Source organism: Kogia breviceps, chromosome 13 (assembly GCF_026419965.1).
Source record: "Kogia breviceps isolate mKogBre1 chromosome 13, mKogBre1 haplotype 1, whole genome shotgun sequence".
Classification (NCBI taxonomy): domain Eukaryota; kingdom Metazoa; phylum Chordata; class Mammalia; order Artiodactyla; family Physeteridae; genus Kogia; species Kogia breviceps.
The window spans coordinates 56013136-56037380 of NC_081322.1; the positions used below are offsets into that span (position 1 = coordinate 56013136).

Sequence of the window (24245 nt, forward strand, 5' to 3'; positions counted from 1 at the left end):
ATAGGTACAGCCCCTGCTGTATGCTGTAAAGCACAATTTTAGGCTATTAGTCTGTTGGGAGGGCTTGCTCAATCCTTATGGACCCAGGTATTTACAGCTGAGCCCTCAGCCCTGGATCCTAGTGATTCCCCCTAGGTATATTACTTGCCCGGCTCTAGGCTCCCACTGAAACAGCTAGTTAGCAACCCTCTGATATCTTCTAAAATAATTTCAGTTTAACACACTTTAACTCTTTAAAAAGCATTCTAGGAAGGAATCGTTTTAGTCCATTTGGGCTGCTGGAACAAAATTCCATAGACTGGGTGGTTTATAAGCAGGCAGAAATTTACTGTTTACATTTCTGGAGGCTGGAAGTCCAAGATCAGGGTGCCAGCATGGTCAGGTTCTAGTGAGAACCCTCTTTCAGGGTATAGACCATGGACTTCTTATTGTGTCCTCATCTAGTAAAAGGGGCTAGGGATCTCTCTGGGCTTCCTTTATGAGGGTACTAATCCCATGAGGGTGCTAATCCCATGAGGGTAGATCCCTCATGATCTAATCACCTCCTGAAGGTCCTACCTCATACCATCACCTGGAGCATTAGGTTTTCAACGTATGAATTTGGGGTGGGGATGGGGGACACAAACAATCTATATGGCAGGAATAGAAAATTCACAAAACAGGAACTACAAATGGCCAAAACATGAAAAAATATTCAACTTCATTGCATCAAAGAAATGCAGACTATAATTAGACTGTAAAAGTCCATAACACTGCTGGCAAGTTGAAGTTGGGTCATTTTCCCTTTTCACAGATGGTAAGAGGTTACATGGGGGTGTGATGCCTTTGACGGAGAGCAGTTCAACTCATAGAATCCCTTGGCACCCGTGATTCTGTTCTGAGTACATCCTAAAAAAATCAGAGATGAGGCTCAATTTCACTGGTGAGCACATTGTCTCTGGGAGACAGGTGGTACGGTAGATGCGTTAAGAGAAGGGATGCTGGAGCCTGTTGCCTGGCTTGAAGTCCTTTTCCACCGTTTGTCAGCTAGGTGAACTTAGGCAAGCTAATTCCTCCTTGATTTTCTCATCTGTGAAGTGAAGATAATAATAGTATCCACCTCTCACATTGTATTGAGAATTAGATAACTTAATATATGTAAAGCACTTGGAATTCTGTCACAGAGTAAGCAACTCTATAACTATTAGTAAGGTTGATATTGTAAAAATTGGAGACAGATCCAACAATGGAGTCTTTTTTGATAGTATACCAAACCGTATGTACAAAAAGACCCTAATTTGATTTTAAAATGCAGCTTCATGGAAGAAAAGACAGGAAAGTGACAAAATATTGAGACTTTTGTCTCCATTGCTGGGATCATAGGCAATTTCTATTTTCACATTTGTTATCTGTATATATTACAATGATAATTGTTAGAAATAATTAAAATTAATATATCATAGGATTCTTATATTCTTGACTTTTCTTTATCAGATGCATATTCATTTTGACATATTTTACTCTTTTCCTCTTTTCAAAGCTGCTAATAATTCACTTCCTCCACATCTTCACCCACACGCCATCTGCTTGGTATTTTCTTGCATTTAGCTTGCTTGCTTGTTTTATGTATAGATCAGCCCCAAGGCTAGTTCCTCAAGAATAAGTAGAGTAGGTGAAATGATTTATGAGATTTTCATGGTGGTGGCTTTCTCTTGGAAATTTAAGCCAGAGAATGCTGCTTAGGTGATAATGGTACTGTATCCTCTCTACATTGCAGGCGCTCAGCCGTATCTCCCACTCCTCACCTGCATAAACTCAGCGTTTTAGTAGGGTCAGAAGGGTCCTCAGTACCCCTCACGCACATGGGGTACTTCATGCCTTCAGGCTTTTGGCTGCCCGCTCTATCTGAATTTCCTTACACATTTCTTCCTTTTGAAGCCAATATTCTGCACCAGGTTGATACTTAATTCCATCAACACTTTCCAAGACATCTGCTCTACCCCTAATTTCAGTTTATTTTGGCACTTTACTATTTGTACTGCAAAATTTTTTTTACATCTTTATTGGAGTATAATTGCTTTACAATGGTGTCTCAGTTTCTGCTTTATAACAAAGTGAATCAGCTATACATATACATATATCCCCATATCTCCTCCCTCTTGTGTCTCCCTCCCACCCTCCCTATCCCACCCCTCTAGGTGGACACAAAGAACCGAACTGATCTCCCTGTGCTATACAGCTGCTTCCCACTAGCTATCTATTTTACATTTGGTAGTGTATATATGTCCATGCCACTCTCTCACTTCATCCCAGTTTACCCTTCCCCCTCCCCGTGTCCTCAAGTCCATTCTCTACGTCTGCATCTTTATTCCTGTCCTGCCCCTAGGTTATTCAGAACCTTTTTTTTTTTTTTTAGATTCCATATATATGTGTTAGCATACGGTATTTGTTTTTCTCTTTCTAACTTACTTCGCTCTGTATGACAGACTCTAGGTCCATCAAGGTGTCGACAGGGCCACGATGTCTCTGAAACCTGTAAAATAATCCCTTCTTGCTTTTGGCTTCTTGTGATTTGCTGGCTGTCCTTGGCATTCCTTGGCTTGTAGCTGCCTAACTCTAATCTGTGCTTCTGTCTTCATGTGGAGTTCTTCCTGTGTGTCTTGATCTTCACATGGCCATCTTCTTATAAGTACACCAGTCATATTGGATTAGAGGCCCACCGTACTCCAGTATGACCTCCTCTTAACTGATTACATCTGCAGTGACCCTGTTTCCAAATAAGGTCACATCCTGGGTTACAGTGGATACAACTTCAACATTTTTGGGGGTGGTGGTGTGACAACAGTTCAACCATAACAATAAATAATATCAAAGTCTGTAGGTGAATGTACCAAGATGTACATAAGTCACGCTTGGTGTCAAGTGATGCCTCCTTGTAGCTAAACTTCCATAGCCATGCACATTGGTTATGAGGTAAATGACAACTGGAAGGAAGGGATGCTTTCTTGGCTGGTTTTGTTAATTGGCTGCTTCTGTCTCTGGGCTTTGGTATTCCAGGCCTCGGTAGAATTATGCCTATAGACAGTAACATGTACTATGTGGCTTTGATCTTCCTGGTAAAAATCCACAAAGTAATTTGTGGATTAGGATATTTCTAAAGGTGTGTTGGGTTTTTTGTTGTAATAATACTGCATAACAGCCTCCAAATCTTAGTGGCTTAGAACCACAAATATTTATTTCACATTCATCAATCTGCAGGTTGACTGTGGTTTGGCTACTGTTGGCTAGGTCCAGCAGGGCTGGGCTGGACTCCAAAGCTGAGGTAGGAGTTCAGGTCTGTTCCACACATCTTCATTCTGGGACCCGTGCTGAAGAAGGAAAAGCTGCTACCTGAGGCATACTTTTTCTGGTGGAGAACAGACACTTGCCAGGCCTCTTAGAGCCTTAAGTTGAAATGGATACACTGTTAGTCCTCAGTCTGTTGGTTAAAACAAGCCACATGGTCAACTGGGTAGAGAAGAATACTCTATGTACTAGTGCAAAGCACCACAAAATGGCAGAGCAGAGGGTTTGCATGTGTAATTCTCTTACAAGGCAGGAGTGCTTAATTGAGTACAACAATGCAGTCTGGCCAAATGGCTAAAGAGCCCATTTTCTTTTGAATTCTGCAAGAACTTGTTTTTTTTTTTTTTTTTTTTTTTTTTTTTTTTTTGTGGTACGCGGGCCTCTCACTATTGTGGCCTCTCCCTTGCGGAACACAGGCTCCGGACGCGCAGGCTCAGCGGCCATGGCTCACGGGCCCAGCCGCTCCGTGGCATGTGGGATCTTCCCGGACCGGGGCACGAACCTGTGTCCCCTGCATCAGCAGGTGGACTCTCAACCACTGTGCCACCAGGGAAGCCCTGCAAGAACTTTTATATCAAACAACTTAATAAACCTTTAAAAGAAAACTAACTTAAACCATAGAGTTGGTTTCTTAACCCAATCTCTTGGAAAATTAGAATTGAATGTCATACACATAATTTTTTTCAAAGAAGAGGTCACAGTACTTCCCGATGCTGGTTTAGTTTTGTGTTGAGCAGATCTCCTGCCCCATAGCACTTTTCACTATGCTTCTTCCCGAACCCACGTTTGCATATTTCCCACATTTTGTGCCATACCAACCAAAGCACTACATGCGCCTCTCCATCTTTTTTTTTTTTTTGCGGTATGCGGGCCTCTCACTGTCATGGCCTCTCCCGTTGCGGAGTGCAGGCTCTGGACACGGAGGCTCAGCGGCCATGGCTCACGGGCCCAGCCGCTCCGCGGCATGTGGGATCTTCCCGGACCGGGGCACGAACCCGTGTCCCCTGCATCGGCAGGCGGATTCTCAACCACTGCGCCACCAGGGAAGCCCCTGCATTAGTGGTTTTGTTTTGTTTTATTTTGTTTTTGCCAAGGTGGGGCGGGAGGGGTTGGAAAGCAGTGGCATCGCACCACTGGGGATGTGGATCTTACTGTCACCTCAAACTGCAGGTCATATTCACTTGTGGTAATGTTGGGTTCTCCCTTTCTCTCATTCCTTAGCACCTCTCCCAGATGTAGAACCGCAAATTAATCTACAGACAGCTGATGTCTGTCTGAATTGAAATGCTGTTATCCAGGATGTTATTTATCCCTCCAAAAGTCTAATGAGGCCCCTATTTTCATTCGTGTCAGTGGTGGATTTACTGATGAGGACAAGGCTTAAGGACGAACACTGCATTAAGCTGTTAACACCTTCCCTCCAGGTTGAAGTTGGAGGTCAGCTCCCAGCTCCAGGTTGAGGCCAGTCAGTTGGTCCACACGTACCTCTTGGTACAGTGGTTCAGTGCTTTCTGTAATGCATCTAATCATAGAAGCATCCATCCATATCTAGGCCACATTTCTCAATCTTATTCATAAGCAGATCAAGAGAAACTTATCAATTGCCTTTTAAGTACAGTTACACAGTGGTTACCTAGTTTCCTTGATGGCACTGGAACAGTAACTATGTCCAAAAGGGAAATTAGGTCAGTATAATTTGGCTAGGCCACCATTCTCTGAACTTCCTCCCCTCCACCCAGCCCTATACGAGAGCCACACCAGACCACGCAGGCCTCCCTGTGTACCATCCTCTTTCTGCCTAGTGAGACCAACCTCTTCTGCATTCAGGATCAAACACCTGTTCCTCCCTCATTGTCCAGCTCTGGCATCCTCTGTGGAGTTTCCCTGACCCTCCTTCCCTTCCTGGCAGAGGAGTTGCTTCCACTCTGTGCTGTGTGGTTCCTTGCACCCACCAATATTGGACCACTCGTCTTACCAGCTGATGGGTGTCTGCTGCCTGTTCCACCTGAGCTTCCTGGCCTGTGAGTGCTGTCTTCATCTTTGTATCTGCAGCAGAGTACTTGGTCCATGGTAGATGCTTCCAAAAGGGATCTGCTTGTTTGTTGTTGTTGTTCTGCTGAATGGTTGGTTTCCTGTGAACATTCTGGATCTCAGGGTTCACTGCCTCCTCTTCTGAGTCCTTGCCAAGCTGCCTTTAATGATCACGTCTAAAGTTTTGCTGTGGATCTATGTGATGTTCTCCAGTGTGTAATTTGCACACTCCCTTTTCTATTTTGTTGAAAATTCAAAAGTATTTGCCTCTTGTCAGGCTTTTGGCATTTTCCACATATTCAACAACTCCTGACCCTGCCAGTGTTGTTTTAGAAATCTCATTTACACGTTCTCTTCCTAGAGAGAACTTATAAAGTGATCTGTCTAGCCCAGAGTCGGTTCTTTTTTAAAAATATTTATTTATTTATTTTTATTTGGTTACACCGGGTCTTAGTTGTGGCATGCGAACTCTTAGTTGCGGCATGCATGTGGGATCTAGTTCCCTGAGCAGGGATCGAACCCCAGCCCCCTGCATTGGGAGCACGGAGTCTTAACCACTGCGCCACCAGGGAAGTCCCCCAGAGTTGGTTCTTCATTTAGAATATCTAGGAGATTTGATGAAACCTCTGTACTCATCTTAGGTAAAAGAGCACTGAAACCCACATTCGTTTAATTCTTTTCAGGTCTAATTTCGTTTCCTTAGGCAAAGAATAATGGAGTAAGAGTTGATGAGGTCTGCAGTCATTTTGCCATCCATTGCCTTTGTCCCATTCAAGTGATAGACCACTGGCCTGTCCTTGATCATCACCTTGATTCAGGCATAACTTTTTAGTTCTTTGTTGCCATTAAGTTCTGTTTTCTGTTGCTTTGCTTCTGTGACGCACATTTGTTTATCTGGGGGCGTTATCTCCTAGATGCTCCCCCTACATGTTTGTGGCAGACTTTCGTTCTATTTCTGTGTCTTTCTTCTCAGGTTTCTTGTTAAAAAGAGTATTCAAATTTCTGACCTTGGTTAACACTGATATTTGAATACCCTTTATGTGTTTAGATGACAGTATGGCTTTGAGAAAGACTGAACACCTGTCATATTTCAGTATAAGTCTAAGTATTTTCTAGGAGGAAGTGTCTGCATAGAACGGTACATTTTGGTCTGTTCCTTATGTGGCCAAATTTAGTGTGACCAAGGCTTAAAGCGTGTTGTTGTCATTATTTCATTTGTATAATAGGAAACCTGTTGTTGGGAAAACAGTTGATGGACATCATGGTGCTCTGGTGTTTTTCTAGTCCTCGCTGGTTATACCTGAATGAACAAGGAGCTGCAATGTAGATGTGAAGCTAAAAAGCCACCATGGGCTGTGTGGGTCCACACTGGTTTGATGTAGTTAGGGAGTCTGGTAGCTCTGTCCTTAAATCCCTTCTAAGTGGTGTCATGGGGAGCATCAAACATTTGCTGGTGACACAGAAAACACTTTGTTTTCAACTCAGCTCTTATAAGGTAAGGATTTTGTATGTGCCGGTTTCTTTTTGTTTTTTTGAATAATGAACTGAAATGTAGGTTTAAATTGACCATCCTGATTTAAGATTACAAAAAAATATTTAGATAGAAGATACTTCTTGTGTTCCCTCATGCACCATAAATGCTGGAGACTCTTGTAATTATGTAATACACAGTAAATGTAAAAATGTAATACATCGTAAATGCAGGAGACTCTTGTAATTCAGTGTTTGGACGAGTCTAGGGTTTATTGATATGAGGAGAAAGTCAGCATTTAATGAAAAAAGGGCTTTTAAGAAGCCCATTATAACCACTTATAATGGAAAATGTAGTTCCCATTAGAGATTGATTTAAAGGAGCTCTGATTCTTCACTGAAGCATGAAGGCTGCTGGGTGGTGTGCTGTGCAAATCATTTTTATAGCATCCTTTGCTAATCTCTTTCTGGTTAATCTCTTGGTGTGTCTAGACCTGAAAAAACTGCATCTGTCTTGTCTAAGAAATGTATAAATTCCCAGAAATTTGAAAGAAACCAAAGATTTGGATATTTTTTAATTTATCAAATAGAAAATGGAAAAAGAGCTCTGCCAGTTCTAAACAGACACAGCAGCACCAGATGTCAGTTCTCGGATCATTTAATCTTTTTCTCTTGTACTTATTTTTGTCAATATTTTTCCACTAGAACCACATATTAGTTTCTGGCCCAGCTTGCAATATAAACATTTTCCAATTAGATTGTTATGACTTCATTTTTATTCATGAGGGGAAATCTAATAAACAGAGATCATCACATATGGTGGCATGCAGGAGAGGAACTTTAAAATAAACCACCTGGCCCAGGGCAGGGCAGAAAGCCAGGGTTCTAATTCTATCTGGAGTTCCAGAGAGGCTGGCTTGAAGCTACATTCTCCATTTCCAAATAACTGTTAATTGGGGAGGAATCCTTGGATTGATATCAGTTTGCCATATAATTGATCTTATCCCCAGGACTGGATTAATTCCTTGCTTAGCTTTTATGTGGCTTTTCTGCCTAGTTCTGTGTTAGGTATTTAGGGAAGTATAAGGAAAGTATGAAACATGGTGGTTTTTGACTTGGAGGAACTTTGGTTTGTTTGGGGCTGAGGAGGGTAAGTGAATTGGCATTGTCACACAGCGTCCGATTAAGTGCCTCACGGTAAGTGATAAGTGACACGTGAAGTACGCTTACATGGCCGAGAGAGAAGGGCACGCGAGTGGCCAGGGGCAGCAGAATTGGGCCCTTGTGCTGGATCTGGTCAGAAGGAGGAGTGTAGCAGGGTTACCTCAAAGGATTAAGGTATAGAGTCGGGGAGGAGCCCAGTGGGTTCAGGCCACATATGAAATGAAGGTTAGGAGAGTTGGACACTCGGCCACTGTCTTTTCTTTGTTACCACAGTTCCTGAATGAGTACTTCCCTCATTCATTGAGGCATGGCTTCCATCCCCACTACTCCACCGAGGCAGTCCTATTGGAGGTCTCAGTGACCCCCATCCTACTCATGGCCAGGTACATTTGTCCTAACCTGTAGAGTCTACGCCGAGGCATTGGAAGCTGCTGATTCCAGACCCCTCTTTCTAACTCATCTCCAAATGCTTTCTGGCTCCAAAGGTTCTTGAAAGCCATTGAAATGTACACCAAACTGGATTTAAATCTCTGCTCCGCCAAGGCTGGTGATGTTGAACTAGGGAAATTAGTATCTCTCAGCCTCAGTTTAATGGAAGTAAGGACACCTAACTCATATTGTGGGTGTAAGGATTAAAAGAGAGAACATGGGGATAATACGTTGAACTAGTGGCTTAACAGAAGGTAGGCATCGTGGTTGGTTTTCTTTCTCTGCCCGGTATAGCTTCGCTGCCCCTCTTGCTCTTTTCATGCGCATACTTACGCTTAGGTATTCCCTCTTTCTGGAATGCTGTCTCTTTTGTCTCTTGACTTATTGAAATCCTCACCACCCTAGAAGGTTTACTTTGTCACCTCAATCAGAATTGAACGTTGTGTCTTCTGGATTCTTAGTGTTATTGTTTGGACAGCTCCAGGTGACTAACTCCACGTTTTATTGTGGAGTTAGTTTAACCAATTGTATCCCATTGACCTGGCACTCATGTTATTTTCCCTATTGGTTGGTAAATCCCTTGAGGGCACCACCATGTCAAAGACATGGAGATAAAGCGGTAAGAGTTGAAACTGTGTCGTCCATTGTTTCCATACAGGACCCCTTGCATAGTTGGCATACCTGCAGGGTGTTATCATTGTACTGTTCTGTTTTGTTTTGTTTTGCTTTTTTCCTTAACTACAGCCATATGTTGATAATTTCTAAATCGTTTTCTCTAGCCCTCACTGCACTCCTGTGCTTTACATGAACTGAAACATCTGGTGAATGTTTCCAGTTGACTATCCCATGAGCACTCAAAGGCAGCGTGTCCAAAACGGATCTTTCATCTGTTTCTGCTCCCCCCTGCAAATGCATGCCACTTCCTGTAGATTGTATCGTATCTGTGGTTTCACAGTCTACCCAGTCCCTGAAGCAGAAACTTGGAAGGCATTTATCATTCCTTTCTGTCCCATGTTGTCTACATGGAATGAGTCACCAAATCTGAACTCATTTGCCTCCTAAATATTTTTTGAACTTGTGCCCCCTCTTTCTGTGTCAAATACTGCTGGCCGAAGTGTGCCCTCCTCTCTCTACTAGTTTTACTGTAATATCTTTCTAGTGTGTCTTTCTCCCCCGGTCTCAGTCCCCTCAAGTCCATCCTCTGTGATCTGTATGTGTTTCCCTCCCTCCTTCCCTTTGGTGATGTCTGCCTCGAGCGGTGCTCTTGGGTCAGCATGATCACTTAATGACATAGGTGCAGGGAAGGGGGTGGCAGCGCATAATGCATAGCTAGGATTAAGTTCAGACTCTTCAGCATGACATGAAAGGTCTCCATGACCCTAATCTTGCCTATGTCTTCATCCTCATCTCCCACTGTTGCCCTGCTTCACATTTGATCCCGGAGCAACAGAGAAATACTGTGTCTCCTTGCTTTTGTTCAAGCTGGACTTGCTTCCTGTACCGTTTAACCAGGAACCCATACTCATCCTTGAGATCTTGGTGTATGTGGGGATTGCGGTGCGGGGGGGAGGCCTGCATGAGGCTAAGTGTTCTTTCTCTAGGCCCTGTGCCTTCTTCATAGTGATTTGTATTGCATTGACCTGAAATCCTAAGTGTCTCCCTTGCAAGACAATAAATTTCATTAGGCCAAATATCATGTTTTATTTATCTTTGGTCTCTGATACTTATCACAGTACCTTTCCTGTAATATATATTGTGAATTAAATTGTTTATGGAGTTGAGATGGATTAATAAATAATTTTGATTAATGAAAATTTTTTGCTTTTACTTTGAGACTCATTCAGGGTGAAAAGACAGATTTTAGGAGAGGTTAATGCTGTGCAGACAGTTTAGATTAGTGAAGCAGGCAGTAAGTAGACATTGGGAATTTTTGAGCAGGGGCATGGCACCATGAAAGTGGTATTTAAGGAAGATTGATCTGGGGACAACCTCTTATTACAGGTTTAAATCGTGTTGCTTCTGGGAAACATAGGTGAGGGTTGAAGGGGTGGGAAAGAAGGAGTGGCAGAGACGAGCATATAAAGCCATTCTGAAGAATAGCTTCCTGAGGCTTTGTACTTTCATTTCCACATTTGCTCAAGTGGGATGTACTCGCTGGCACGTTTCCGAAGTAAAATAGAATACTGATTTATTTTTGTTTTTAAAGAAAGAACATTCTTGTAAAACACCTAAGTGATCCATTTTACATCATTATGTATGAGACATATTTGTCATTAATGGCTTCAAAAGAGTGATTATGAATTCAAAAATTTTTTAAAAATTAGCTTCTGCATAGGTAGACTAAAGCCTTCTAAAGTCAGTGGTTTTTGTTTTAGCACATTTTGAAATCATTGTTAATTATGAGGAAAATGCTTCAGTTTATTTTTTGCAGGCACTTTTTATTTTATAGGTTAACTCTTCCATGCTAATTGTAGTTTCCTGCCCTCCTCCCCTTCCCACGGGGGCATTTGTGTTTCATATATGACTCATGCGACTATGCTTACTGGTTCAAGTTTAGCTTCCATTTGTTGGGGTCATGTAGCTCCACCCTGCTTCATTCCTCATATTGGCCGTTATAAACTTCTTAATTTACAGCCACTTTGTTATTTTTTTTTACAGGGTGATGACTCATTGATTAAAAAGGAGTTTTTCAAATATTTTGCACTTTTGATTGCATATTATGGATACCAAGGAAGAGAAGAAGGAAAGGAAACAAAGTTATTTTGCTCGGTAAGCATTCATTTTGCAAATTTATATCAGTACTTAAAAAATGTTTGAGGGGGGGCTTCCCTGGTGGCGCGGTGGTTGAGAATCCGCCTGCCGATGCAGGGGACACGGGTTCGTGCCCCGGTCCGGGAAGATCCCACGTGCCGTGGAGTGGCTGGGCCCGTGAGCCATGGCCTCTGAGCCTGTGCGTCCGGAGCCTGTGCTCCGCAACGGGAGAGGCCACAACAGTGAGAGGCCTGTGTACCACACACACAAAAAAAAGAATGTTTGAGGGGACTTTGTTCTTAAGTATTACTTGGCGTTTTGTGATTTGTGACTGTTCATAAACAGAGCAGGTAACCAGTAGAAGTTAAATGCACTTTGTTTCATCCTTTTTCTTATTTACACTAGAGAAGTAACATTTGATCGGTTCTTCTCTCTCTGTCCTTGACAGTTCTCTTAGACCAGTGCTGCTCAGGGAATCTAACATTCTATATGCATTGCACTGCAGATTGCTCAGAATCCCGTGTTTAACAACCTACATTGAATTTAAAATCCTAAGTACTTAGTTCCTGCTGCTCTGTAGCTTAATTAGTTGAGTTATAACTAAAAATCTATGACATATTTAAAGCTTATTACTTTGTGGGGTGTCTATTACTAAAAAGTATTTTTGTAGGTAAATGGAATGGATGAAATCGTATCATTGTAGTACCTGTCATTTTTAAAGCTTGAACTCATCCAACATATGTACGTGTTTTAGTATCTGAATAGGAGTAATCTACTATATTATTGGTTACTATGTACAGATTTAAACATCTGAAAGGCAGCCACTCACTAATCATAATAGCATGAATGTCACAGTAAAACATTTATAAATCATTTTGATGGCTGGAATGTTTTTAAACTCAGAGTGAGAACGTAGGCTTAAAATGATCATTATGTTCTCCTAAATCAAAATACTTTTTAAGAACTAATTCAGCCTCACCATATCCCCAGCCCCAATATTCTTGTTAAAGATGCACTTCCTGTTTTCCAAATGTAAGTCTTGGAAACTGAAAACCAAAGTTTTTCGTTGACGTTTTTATTCAGAAATTCAGCTAGGTTTTAGATTGTTAAGGAACTACTGTGTGCCAAGTACTTTACTTATTATTTTATTTATCTTCACAATAAACTGGTGAAATAGCTTTTCTCCCTGTTTTGTTAATGAGGTAACTCAGAAAGTATTTTGTCTGTTTCATGTAGTGTAAGAGTCAGTATTCAAATATAGGGTTGTATCCAAAGGACATGTTTCACTTAGTAATAGTAAACCATGAATAAGAATTTTTGGAAAACAAGAGTTATACCACTAATTTTAGTGAGTTATTTTTTCCTATTAGGACCCCAGAGAGTAGCAAGATTGTTTGGGGAAGGAAGAAATCAGGCATCTAAATGGGTGAACCATAGAAAGATAGGACACTTAGAATAAACAAGAACTAACTGTTTATTTTGAGATAATTGTAGATTCACATGTAGTTCTAAGAAATAATACAGAGTTATCTTATACCTTTCATCCAGTTTCCCACCTTAGGTAACTATTGTATAATAAATATCACAACTAGGAAATTGACATTGATACAATCCACTAACCTTATTCAGATTTCACCAGGGTTTACAAGCAATGAAGCACTCATTTGTGTATGGGTGTGTGTGTGTGTGTGTGTATTTAGTTCTGTTCAGTTTTATTACGTGTAGATTTGTGTGGCCACCATCACAATCAAGATACAGAACAATCCCATCAAAAAGATCCCATGTGCTACCCTTTTGTAGCCATATTCACCTTCTTCCTCCTGCACATCACTCCCGACAACCACTAACCTGTTTTCCATCTCTATAATTTGTCATTTCAAAAATATTATATGAGGCTTCCCTGGTGGCGCAGTGGTTGAGAGTCCGCCTGCCGATGCATGGGACACGGGTTCGTGCCCCGGTCCAGGAAGATCCCACGTGCCGCGGGGCGGCTGGGCCCGTGAGCCACGGCTGCTGAGCCTGCGCGTCCAGAGCCTGTGCTCCGCAACGGGAGGGGCCACAACAGTGAGAGGCCCGCGTACCGCAAAACAAAACAAAAAGAGTTATATGAATGGAATCATACAGTATCTAATGTTTTGAGACGTTTTTTCACTTAGTTCATTTCCCTTGATATCTTAGCCTATTCAGACTGCTGTAACAAAATACCACAGACTGAGTGGCTTACAAACAACAGAAATTATTTCTCACAGTTCTGGGGGCTGGTAGTCCAAGACCAGGGAGCCATCATGGTCAGGCTTTATGTCTGGTGAGAGCCCCCTTCCTGGTTCATCAAAGGCCACCTTCTCACTGTAACTTCACGTGGTGAAAGCAGCAAGGAGCTTTCTCAGACCTCTTTTATAAGTGCACTAATTCCATTCATGAGAGTCCTGCCCCTCAGAACCTAGTCACCTCCCAAAGACCCCCATCTCCTAATACCGTCACATTGGGCATTAGGTTTCAGCATATGAATTTTGGGCGTACACGAACATTCAGATCATAGCACTTGAGATCTGCCCAAGATGTTGCATGTATCGACAGTTTGTTCCTTTTTATTGCTGAGTAGTATTCCATGTTATGGATGTATCACAATTCTTTAGCCCTTCACCCATTGAAGGACATTTGGGTTGTTTCTAGTTTGGGACTGTTACAAATAAAGCTAGGATCATTTGTGTAAAAATGTTTTTGTGAGTATCAGTTTTAATTTATCTGGGATAAAGGCTCAATGGAATGGCTGAGTCAAATGATAAGTACATGTTTAATTTTATAAGAAACTGCCAGACTCTTTTCCAGAGTGGCTGTACCATTTTCTACTCCTTCCCATCTGCAAGGTATAAATGATCCAGTTTCTTGGCATCCTCATCAGCATTTGGTATTGTCACTCTTTTTTTTTTTTTTTTTTTTTTTTTTGCGGTACGCGGGCCTCTCACTCTTGTGGCCTCTTCCGTTGCGGAGCACAGGCTCCGGACGCACCGGCTCAGCGGCCATGGCTCACGGGCCCAGCCGCTCCGCAGCATGTGGGATCTTCCCGGACCGGGGCACGAACCCGTGTCCCCTGCATTGGCAGGCGGATTCTCAACCACTGCGCCACCAGGGAAGCCCTGTCACTCTTTTTTTATTTTAACCATACTGAGAGGTGTATGGTGATATCTCATTGTGGTTTTAATTTGCATTGCTTTGATGACTAATGAGGTTCAACAGCTTTTCATGTGCTTATTAGCCATCTGTCCATCTTCTTCAGCACAATGTCTTTTCATGTGTTTTGTCTGTCTTCTAACTGGATTGTTCTCTTTTTCTTTTTTTTTTTTCTTTTTTTTTTTGTGGTACGCGGGCCTCTCACTGTTGTGGCCTCTCCCGTTGCGGAGCACAGGCTCCGGATGCGCAGGCTCAGCGTCTGTGGCTCATGGGCCCAGCCGCTCCGCGGCGTGTGGGATCTTCCCGGACCGGGGCACGAACCCGCATCCCCTGCATCGGCAGGCGGACTCGCAACCACTGCGCCACCAGGGAAGCCCTGGATTGTTTTCTTACTGTTCAGTGTTGCAAGTTCTTTATACATTCTAGGTGCTAGTCCTTTGATAGGTGGTTTGCCAGTATTTTCTTTCAGTGTGTAGCTTTTCTTTTCAATTTGCTAAAACAGTCTTTTGCAAAGCAAAAGTTTTAAATTTTAATTTTAATGATTCAACTTATTAGGTTTTCATTTTATGGATTGTGCTTTTGGCATCAAGTCTAACAACTCTTTGCCTAGCCCTAGGTCCTGAAGATTTTCTTTCATTTTTTTTCTAAATATTTTATAGTATTATGTTTCATACTTAAGTTGGTGATCCATCTTGAGTTAATTTTTATATAAGATGTGAATTTAGGTCAAGATTCTCTCTCTCTTTTTTTTTTTTGCCTAGGGATGCTCTATATGGTGATTTCAAAAGCTGTAGTGCCTTCTCAGTTTGCTTCCAAACTGATTCCAACAGTAAAGGTGACTGTGGTTCATAAGCAACCTGCTCAGAGTTAACCACGTCTTGTTCCTAAGATGTAGAGTGAGGGGAGCCCCTTAAACTGAGAATGCAAGATGAAACTTCTGGAAGAACAGCATACTTTTTTCAACTCAGAAATACAAAATTTAATTGTCATGCTTACCTTGCCCTCTTGTGAAAAGTATTCTAGCAGTGGAAAAGAAAAACATATCCCAAAATAGAGAGTGATCCTAGGAGTATAGGGATAGCAGGACAAGGCCAGTAGTCAGTGGTACTATTAAAATAGTAAGTCACCGTGATTAGTTACTAGGAAATGAGAGAGAGAGAAAAAAGATAAACCTGCAGTTTAGCTACTGTAATGCAGTTGCAGCCCCAAATGGTCAAGCTGTTAAAAGCAAAAAGCAAACAAACAAACAAAAACTCCAAAAACTTTATTATCAGAAAAGAGGCAGCCAAAGTTATAAATCTTTTCAACTACCTCTGACTAAACTGTGGAATTCCATACAGTGGAATCACCAACTGGACCTGCTTGAAAGCTGATTTCTGACAACCTAGGGCAGTTTGCTCTGGAGTGTGTGTATACGGGCCCTCCAAGCCAGATCTCTAGGGAGGAATATAAAAAGAGTCAGGCCAAGGGTGCTGCCATACCACCTTACGCAAATCTCTGCTAGTGTGCAGAGGAGAGCAAAAGGAAGATTTGCCCTGATTTCTGCCTGCTACCACAATATGTATCAGAAATCCTAAAAATTGCTTTTAACCCCCCCATCCCTTTACCCTTCTGAGTATTTAAATAGTCTCTGTTTTCTTGGTGCACTGTTTTACCCTGTGGTTTCACAAACATTGTATGATTGTATGCAGTAAATAACCCTTTACCTACCCCCTTTGTTGATGGTTCTCTCTCTCTCTCTCTCTCTCTCTGTGAAGTTAACATCAAAGCAAAGTTAAGTTTAAAAGGCCCCGTTTTCATAATTTTGGATTGAAATTAGTGATTTGAGGATCACCCAATACTTTCTTTCTTAGAATTTATCTTGAAATATGCCTGTGTAGACCTACATAGACATGTGAGTCAGCGTCACTACTAGATGAATCTATTCTGGTTAAGCCTGTGGAGTTTTCAGGATCCCCTGGCTCTGCCCCACCTGTTTTTCACCATCTTCAGTGTTTTGTACCAGTTGTTTATTCCAGATCAAATGATTCATGAGACATTTTTCCATGCTTTTGCAAATAATTTGTAAATACAAAATCAGTATATTACATATGTGTGTATTAATTCCTTGATACTTGACAAGTCTTGAAACCAAATGAAAAACTGAATTATTAAAGCTAATTATACTTTCTGTACTATCCTCTGGAGTGATGGTTTTTCATTATGGCCTCTGCTCCCTCTCTTCCCTTGTAGTTAGAATGCAGGTGTTTTCCTTAAGAAGTGCTACAAGGGCTCCCTTCTTCCACACTCATTTTGACATTATTTGGCTTCTGCAGAATTTAGTACCCTTTTAGTGATTTTTGTGTAGATCCCTTTGTATTCTTTATATATATGTTTCATCCCCAAATATGATTTGACTGCTGTGGAAATTTAGACTCAGGGGGTTTGAATAACTTCAATGAGATTACACAGCAGGTGGGTGAGGCAGCATTTGAGCCCAACTCTGTCCTTCTCCGTCCAGAGCTTCTGCTCTGGATGCTGCCCAGGGCCATGTGGCAGCTCAGTGGCAGAATGGCGCCCATAGAACACAGGTTACCTGACCTCATGCTACTCACATTGTGGGTTGAGTAGATTTCCGTGAGCAGTCCTAGCGGCTTAACATTAATTTATACCACTGTAAATTAATGTGCAGAAATGCATCCTGGATTCCAAAGATCTAAGTTATAAGTGACCTTTTCTAAAAACAACTTGTTTATAACTTGAAGACATCCCATAATCCATGTCTTATGTACTTTATCCATCCATAATATGGTTCATGTCAGACTATTAACCAACCAAAGGCAATAGGAAACATGCAGTCGGTATACCCCACCTGTGTAAGTCAGTGGTTTGCATTACAGTGATCCACTTTACACCCTAGGATTGCATCTTGTCTAAAAAGAGTAGTTGCCCGTAATAGAAATGAATGCAGAGATAACATTTGGACAGAAAATCTCAGCTTGCCCTCTTGGTCAAGTACAGAGTCTAAGATCCAGTGGAAGGCGTCACCTGGATGTATCTGGCCGGTTGATCTGCAGCACTGCTGAGGACAACAGGGAGGGCTCTCAGCTCCAGCCCCACGGAGGCAGCCTTTGAATCTTAGGGGAAGAGCAGTCTCTTTGTGGTACAGCTGGGCTAAGAATGCATATACCACATGGGTGGAGTGGTGTGGTGTGGTGTGAACTCTTGCCTTTCCTTTAATTAACAGTCTCTAATTGTTTTTTCCTGCTAGCCAAGGACCATTAGAGAAGAAACTTAGTATGTCCCAGATTTGAGGAAAAACCCTGTTATTACCAGTTGTTGGATTCAGATATTGTCATATTGCAGAGTTTATTTGATTGGTACAGGAAAAGCAAATAGACCCATTTTAAGTGCTTGGTACATGTTAATATTTGGTTAATATCTTCTCAGTTTTACTATGCCTGCTGATTCTAAAGTTAATAATAATAACACTTGTGGTGCTTTATAAAGTGCTTTCATGGGCATTCCCTCACTGTAACCTCACCGTGATCCTATGAGTAGATAGAATTGCAGATGATGATTCTGTAGTTTGGAAGGTTAAATAACTTGCCTCCAATCACTTAGCCTTTAAATGGAGGGCCTGGGCCCTGAACCCCAGTCTGCTTTTTCTGTATCTCTGATTATTTTTCTTCATTCCATGTTGTATCAGTTTAAATAGCATTAAACTTTAATTTTTACTTTGTCTGAGAGGGGGATTAGAACATATTCATAGCATCATAAGTAGGGGAAGTTGTACATGGATTTGGAAATAAATGTTCTAGTTAACTTTATTGGAAACCATATCTGATTTCAGCTTCTAAGAACCATCCTAGAGGACTGTTGGCGCTGTTAGGGACACATGCCAGTAGTGATCCATAGCCCTTATCCAAGGACAGTCTCGTGTGTGACCTTCTGAGGTCCTATTTGCTGTTTATGTGTTTATAGCCATTCTTCCCCCAGATGGGCCATCTGGAGGGAAGGGACTCAGCAATAGTTCAGTGTTCTTTCCTTGTGCCTTGTTAAGTACTGGTTGACATATAACAAGTGTTAAGTATTTTTTGACCAACTGACAGACTGAGAATATTTAAAACAGCTTCTTTAATGTAGGGTATAAATGGTTTGTGAGTCTTAATTTTTGTCACTATAAATTTTTCAGTATTCAGGAATTTTATTAATCTTAAAAAAATTGAGAATATTTTAAAACCATTTCCTGTGAAAAAGCTGTGTGTGCTTTATTTGAAAATATTACTAATTACCAAGTAAACTCTTGCCTGAGCTGTAATGTCGTTTAAGGCTTATGTTTCCTGTTTTCTTGATTTGAATTCAGATCAAGTGGCTCTTAAGGGAATATTTACATATTGCTTGTCATTCATTACTGGGAAAAACAGCCATGGCCAAGTTTGACCTGCTGATGCTTTCAGGAAATCATTAACTTTTTTTTTTTTTTTTTTACAGATTAAAAAAAATGCATATAAACATTTGGCCATTAACAGTTAGACTCATGCTTTTGGCTTCATTTTTAAAGAACAGGCAGAGTTACTTGATTTAATTCCATGGTGAATACTGCTTTTCAAGCTGTAGGTTACCAACCCATTGGGGCGTCATGAAATCAATTTAGTGGATAGGAACCAGCATTGTTTTAATGGAATGGAAAAGGATAGATCAATCTGGACTGAGCTAGACTGAATAGAAAATATCAGCATGTGTTGTATGTAGTCAGAATAAATAATATTTCATGAAAATTTTCTTTTAAATATTTATAAGGATGTTTATATTGAATCATAATTAAAAATTTCTTTTTATTGTGGGCCATATTGAACAATGACTCATTGATATAGAGGATGGTGCTTAGTATACTGGCAGTGAGGTTATTTTTCCTCACTGAAAAACAAATTTCCTTGATCTAACACACATTAACCAATTGTTCAAAGAAAGCTGTGCATAGGGTACTTGTTATATAAATATACTTTCCGACAGTGCAGTGTAATGGGTCTAACTAATTTTAAGGATAAATGACAAGCATGTCTCTGTTTAACCTGAAATTCCCTTGCCGATCTGGACTGTCCCAGATCCTAGAGTGAGACCCAAGGAAACTGTAATTCAACAAAACCACCAGATGGAACAGCTCAGGCAACTTCCGCTTTGGGGCCTCCTGGAGGTTTCTTCTCTGTAGGACTACTTACTATTTGTGGAGCTGTATAGTTTTCTTTTCTCTTAAATGAGAATAATAATAGTACCTACCTTTTAGATTGTTGAGAGGATTGACTGAATTAAAATGTATAAAATCTTTGTAATAAGCATATTGAAAAATAAGCACTAATGAATTTTAATATAAAAGCATGCTGCCCAAGTAAGGAATGTAGGAATAAATGAGAAATTGAGAAAAAGCAAGAATAAATATGTAGGCATAAATTTTGTGTACATTTCAGGGAGCTTATCTATTCCTTGAAACTTGTCCATGCTCTAGTCATGGTCTTCAGTGAAAGACCCAAGACATGACTCCAAGACACAGAAAGACCAAAGCATGTGAAAAGTACATGGTTTAAGCCACCTCCCTCCTTCTTAAATGTTGCTGACAGTCAAGAAAGACTTCAGCTGAACTCACTCCTGAGTTTGCATTTAAATTTGACACGACTGGCTCAAGATATTCTTGTCACATGCATTTGAAACCGTTCATTGTTGCTGGTACAACAACTTTTCAGCAAGAGAGAATTGAGTTCTGAACCAGAAAATGCTTTGTGCTCACAGCTCTGAAAGTTCATTGTTTATGCTTATAGTCCAGCATGTTGGTGATTTTAGTAGAAATTTTCCTGTCTTCCCCCCCCCACACACACACACAAATTCATATCTGAAAATTCCTGCAGTCTTCACCTCCTCTAACTCATAAGTCAGATGCTGATTGCATTTCCTCCCTCACAGCCTCCCACATTAATCTTCCCGAGGTACACTTCAGATATGTCACTTCTGCATCCCCAATTCTTCTCTTGAATTTGAGGTTCTGCACAATACGGCTCATTGCTACCTTCCTGTCTTTATCTCCTACTTCGATTTTCTGTACATGTCTTACTCTTTGCCCCCTCAGAACTTTGCTTTCATTATACAAAGAAATGCCCTTCACGATCGTCTTTTTATTTACAGTGATGTCAAACCCATCACTCTGGCACATCCATCTTTAATTATGACATTGTCTCCTTGAGGCCTTTCCTGTTTCATTTAATCCTTCACCACCACCCACCCACATAACTAGATGTGCCCTCCCTTGCCACTTGAGCCAAGGCATTGCTAGGCTTCCTTATCCCTCCTCTTGGGACCCTTACCATAGTCTGTCTTTGGATACACCCAGTAGCCCTCTCATCTTCTCTGCCTTATTTGCTTGTGTTATTTATTGTCAGTTCTTTTTAGTTTTTATAGTCTTCACAGGGTCTAGCTTCATGCCCTGCGCCTAACAGTCATTCACTCTGAATGACAGCCAACATGTACTATGTAACAGAGATTGATTTGTGTACTTGTCTAATCTCATAATTACCCTGTTAGCCTAATTACAGACAAAGATGCTAAGCTGTATCATAGATGTAATTTGCCCAAGGTCACATAATTATGAAGTAGCAGATCTAGGACTCAACCCTGGTATGCCTGACCTCACAGACCACAATCTTAATTATTATGTCATATTCCTCATTAAACTATGTTGAATTGAATTTCATAGAACCTTATCAGTTACCCATAAGTAGGACTCACTGATCTAAATGATACAATAATTAAATGTGTTTAAGTACTAAACTGATATTTTCTGATTTTCAGTGTAGAGGAATTATTAGGAACTTTGGAACAAGTTAAGGAATCTCTGCTCTTTCAGGGAAACTTTGTAAGTTGCTACATACCAGTGAAAAAGTCAGCAATCTCCTGACTGTCCTCTATAGTTTGGGGGTATATCAAGGATTCCCGTTATTTCTTCTCGAAGCCAGAGTTGGAGGCCCTAACAGGTGAAAATCTCCCAGCTTGGTCACTTCTGTTGTAATACGATGACCTGGTGCTTGTGCCACAGGGCATGTGTTCATGCATTTTTACTTCCCTCTTCCTTCATTTACCATTTTAAATAAAGTTTGCATAACCGGGCTTCCCTGGTGGCGCAGTGGTTGAGAATCCGCCTGCCGATGCAGGGGACACGGGTTCGTGCCCCGGTCTGGGAAGATCCCACATGCCGCGGAGCGGCTGGGCCCGTGAGCCATGGCCGCTGAGCCTGAGCGTCCGGAGCCTGTGCTCTACAACGGGAGAGGCCACAACAGTGAGGCCCGCATACCACAAAAAAAAAAAAAAAAAAAAAAAAAAAAGTTTGCATAACCAAAATGGTTAATGTCCCATTTTTTTTTCTGTACTCATTTTGTGGTATATTATGCCAGTGAACATGCCGCAGGCTTGCCTACTTGTTTTAGCTTTTTGCTTCTCACACGTAAATGAAAACAGTATTGAAAAGGATAGTGGGCCAGGTTTAAAGAGGCTGGGCAAGACGTAGGGTGGCCTATGGTTTGCAAATGTGATTCAGCATCAAATAAAACAGACAGATGAGTCAGCACCACAGAGCATGAATCTGAGTGTCCTAGGGATGAGAAGGGAAAATGTTAGTTGGATTGGGGGACCTGGATCTCTTCCCAAAGCAAGACGTGATCTAGCATCTGCTGAGGCAGAAGGTGGTGGAGAGCAAGGAGGGCTTTTCTTAATGGTTCGGTTCCTAGAACCGTGCAACTGATTTCACTTGGAGAAGAATCAAAGGTGACTTTGAGGTGGATATATCATGTACTGAAATGAGAAATGTAGCTTGTTGGTTTTGAGACAAGATTTCTTTAGGTGTGAACAGAGAGTATGATGTACCTATAGAAGAACCAGAAAACAAGGCTATGGAGTACATCACAATTTAAAAATGGTATTTATTAATGTACTTATGGAATACTTGACAAACTAGATGGCCAAAATATGATCCTGTGAACTTAGGAAATGGTTAGAGGCCAGTTATTCGTGCTTAAAATATTCTTTTCTATACTTATTTAAAAAAGCAACCATGAAACCTAATTATACTTCTAAATCACTCTGTGGCATTTAAAATACAGTTTGCACATACATGTTCAAGAACACATCTGTTGTACGAAGCAGAATAGATTCAAAATGGACTGATCCTGCTTTTTAGGTGGCATGATTTGAATCAAATTACTGTCGTGGATGATTTGAGCTAGGTCATTAATCTTTCCATTAATTTTTCCTGGGTATGTGAAAATGTTACTGTTGATTATGACAGCCTTGGTGCTTGTTCCTCACAGTTTAGAGCTTGAAGAGATTTTGGTTCAGAAGTTGTGTAATATATAATTTAAAGCAGATGAATTTCGATATTTCAGATTAATTTTGTTAGCACAGCAGAAAGCTGAATGGTAATTTGGTTATTTCATTTTCAGAAGGTAATTGAAGCAGATGCTGGTGAGGTCATTGGGGACTGAGCCATCTCCGTTTCAGTGGCTCCATCATTTTTTTTAAGTGGGGGGGTAATTCCTTTTACTTTGCTAAATCAACTGCTTTCACTAGATACTGAGAGAAATTTGATTTTTTTTAAACTGCAACTCTGAGCTTATATAATCAGGATTTCAGGATATTTTTTCTTTTATAAGAGTAGATATATTTTAAATGTAAAAATGAGTAATATGTCCACATTATATATATGAAAACATAATTTTTCTTTTATAAGAGCATATGGATTTTTTAAATAAATGTTATATAAACGTGTATTTATCTTTAAGTGAAATTTGCACTGTCTTAACAGGTCATTGAAAGCTTAAAATTGTAAAATTGATTGAGTTATAAACCTAATCTATGTAATCTTTACCTTCTGTTTATTTTTAATGCATAGGAAAATCTTTCTCTAATTTTGAATTTGGTTTTTATATTATTATCTGATACAAGTAGATACTTAAGACACCCGCTAGTTCTCTGATCTAGTCAAAGGTAAGACTTTATTAGAGTCATATGATGTTTATCATTGAATTTGAAGTGTATTGTTGTGTTAGGAGGAGAACCTTATGCATTGCTTCTGTCTCAGACAGACCTTATGTGCCTGCGCCTGTTAAGCCCAGAGGACAGAGTGCCAAACACAACAAATGTGGGTCTTGCTGTTATGGAGATTACTTTTCACAAGGACATTAAAGAAACATATGAATGCCTATGTCAATAGAAATTGCCGTGTTTGCTCTGAGGGAAAATAACAGGATGTTATGAAAGAATTGCAAGGGAAGCATCCACATTAGACAAGAGTGATGTTCAAGAAAGAACTCTGGAGAAAAATGACGTTTAAGCAGATCTTGGGTATGAGCATGAATTTCCCACATGATCTATGTCCTTAGGAGAAGGACTGGGGAAAAAGGAAGGGAGGGACTATTCTAAATAGGGGAAAACACTTAGACTTCACATCCTCAAGGTGGGAAAAAGCTTGCCAGGTTCTTGGAACTGCAAGAAGGTCACTGTGGCTGGAAGAGAGTACATTTAGCGAGGATAGCACAAGAAGGGTGGAGAGTAGTCTGGGGTAGGTCATTCAGGGCCTTGTTGGTGATGTTTGGGAATAAGGATTAAGAATGGATGGAGGTGCCATGACATGAAATGGGAAAACTAGAAAAGTAACCATTTTGAGAGGGAATCTCAAGACTTTAAGTTTGGATGTGTTAAGTTTGAGATGTCTATGAGACATCCCAGTGGAACCATTGTATGTACAATGAATTGGATGTGTGAATCTGGAGTAAAAACAGAATGGTCTGGGCTGAGATAGAAATTGAAGAGTTGTTGGCCCCAGCCATAGGAATGGATGAGATCATGTAGGGAGAGTGTAAAGTGAAAAGAAAACAGAAGGAATG

The 24245-nt window shown here is 40.8% G+C and overlaps 1 protein-coding gene across 2 annotated transcripts in view; it reads left to right on the forward strand.

The window, feature by feature from the left end:
- The window catches only part of NCOA7 (nuclear receptor coactivator 7), a 141101-nt gene that overhangs the window by 7513 nt on the left and 109343 nt on the right, over positions 1 to 24245 (forward strand). For both annotated transcript variants that reach the window (XM_067010702.1, XM_059083949.2), the window contains exon 2: positions 11077 to 11187. In XM_067010702.1, the coding sequence (XP_066866803.1) occupies positions 11138 to 11187 (50 nt within the window). In that variant the 5' untranslated portion in view covers positions 11077 to 11137. The remainder of the gene's footprint in view (positions 1 to 11076; positions 11188 to 24245) is intronic.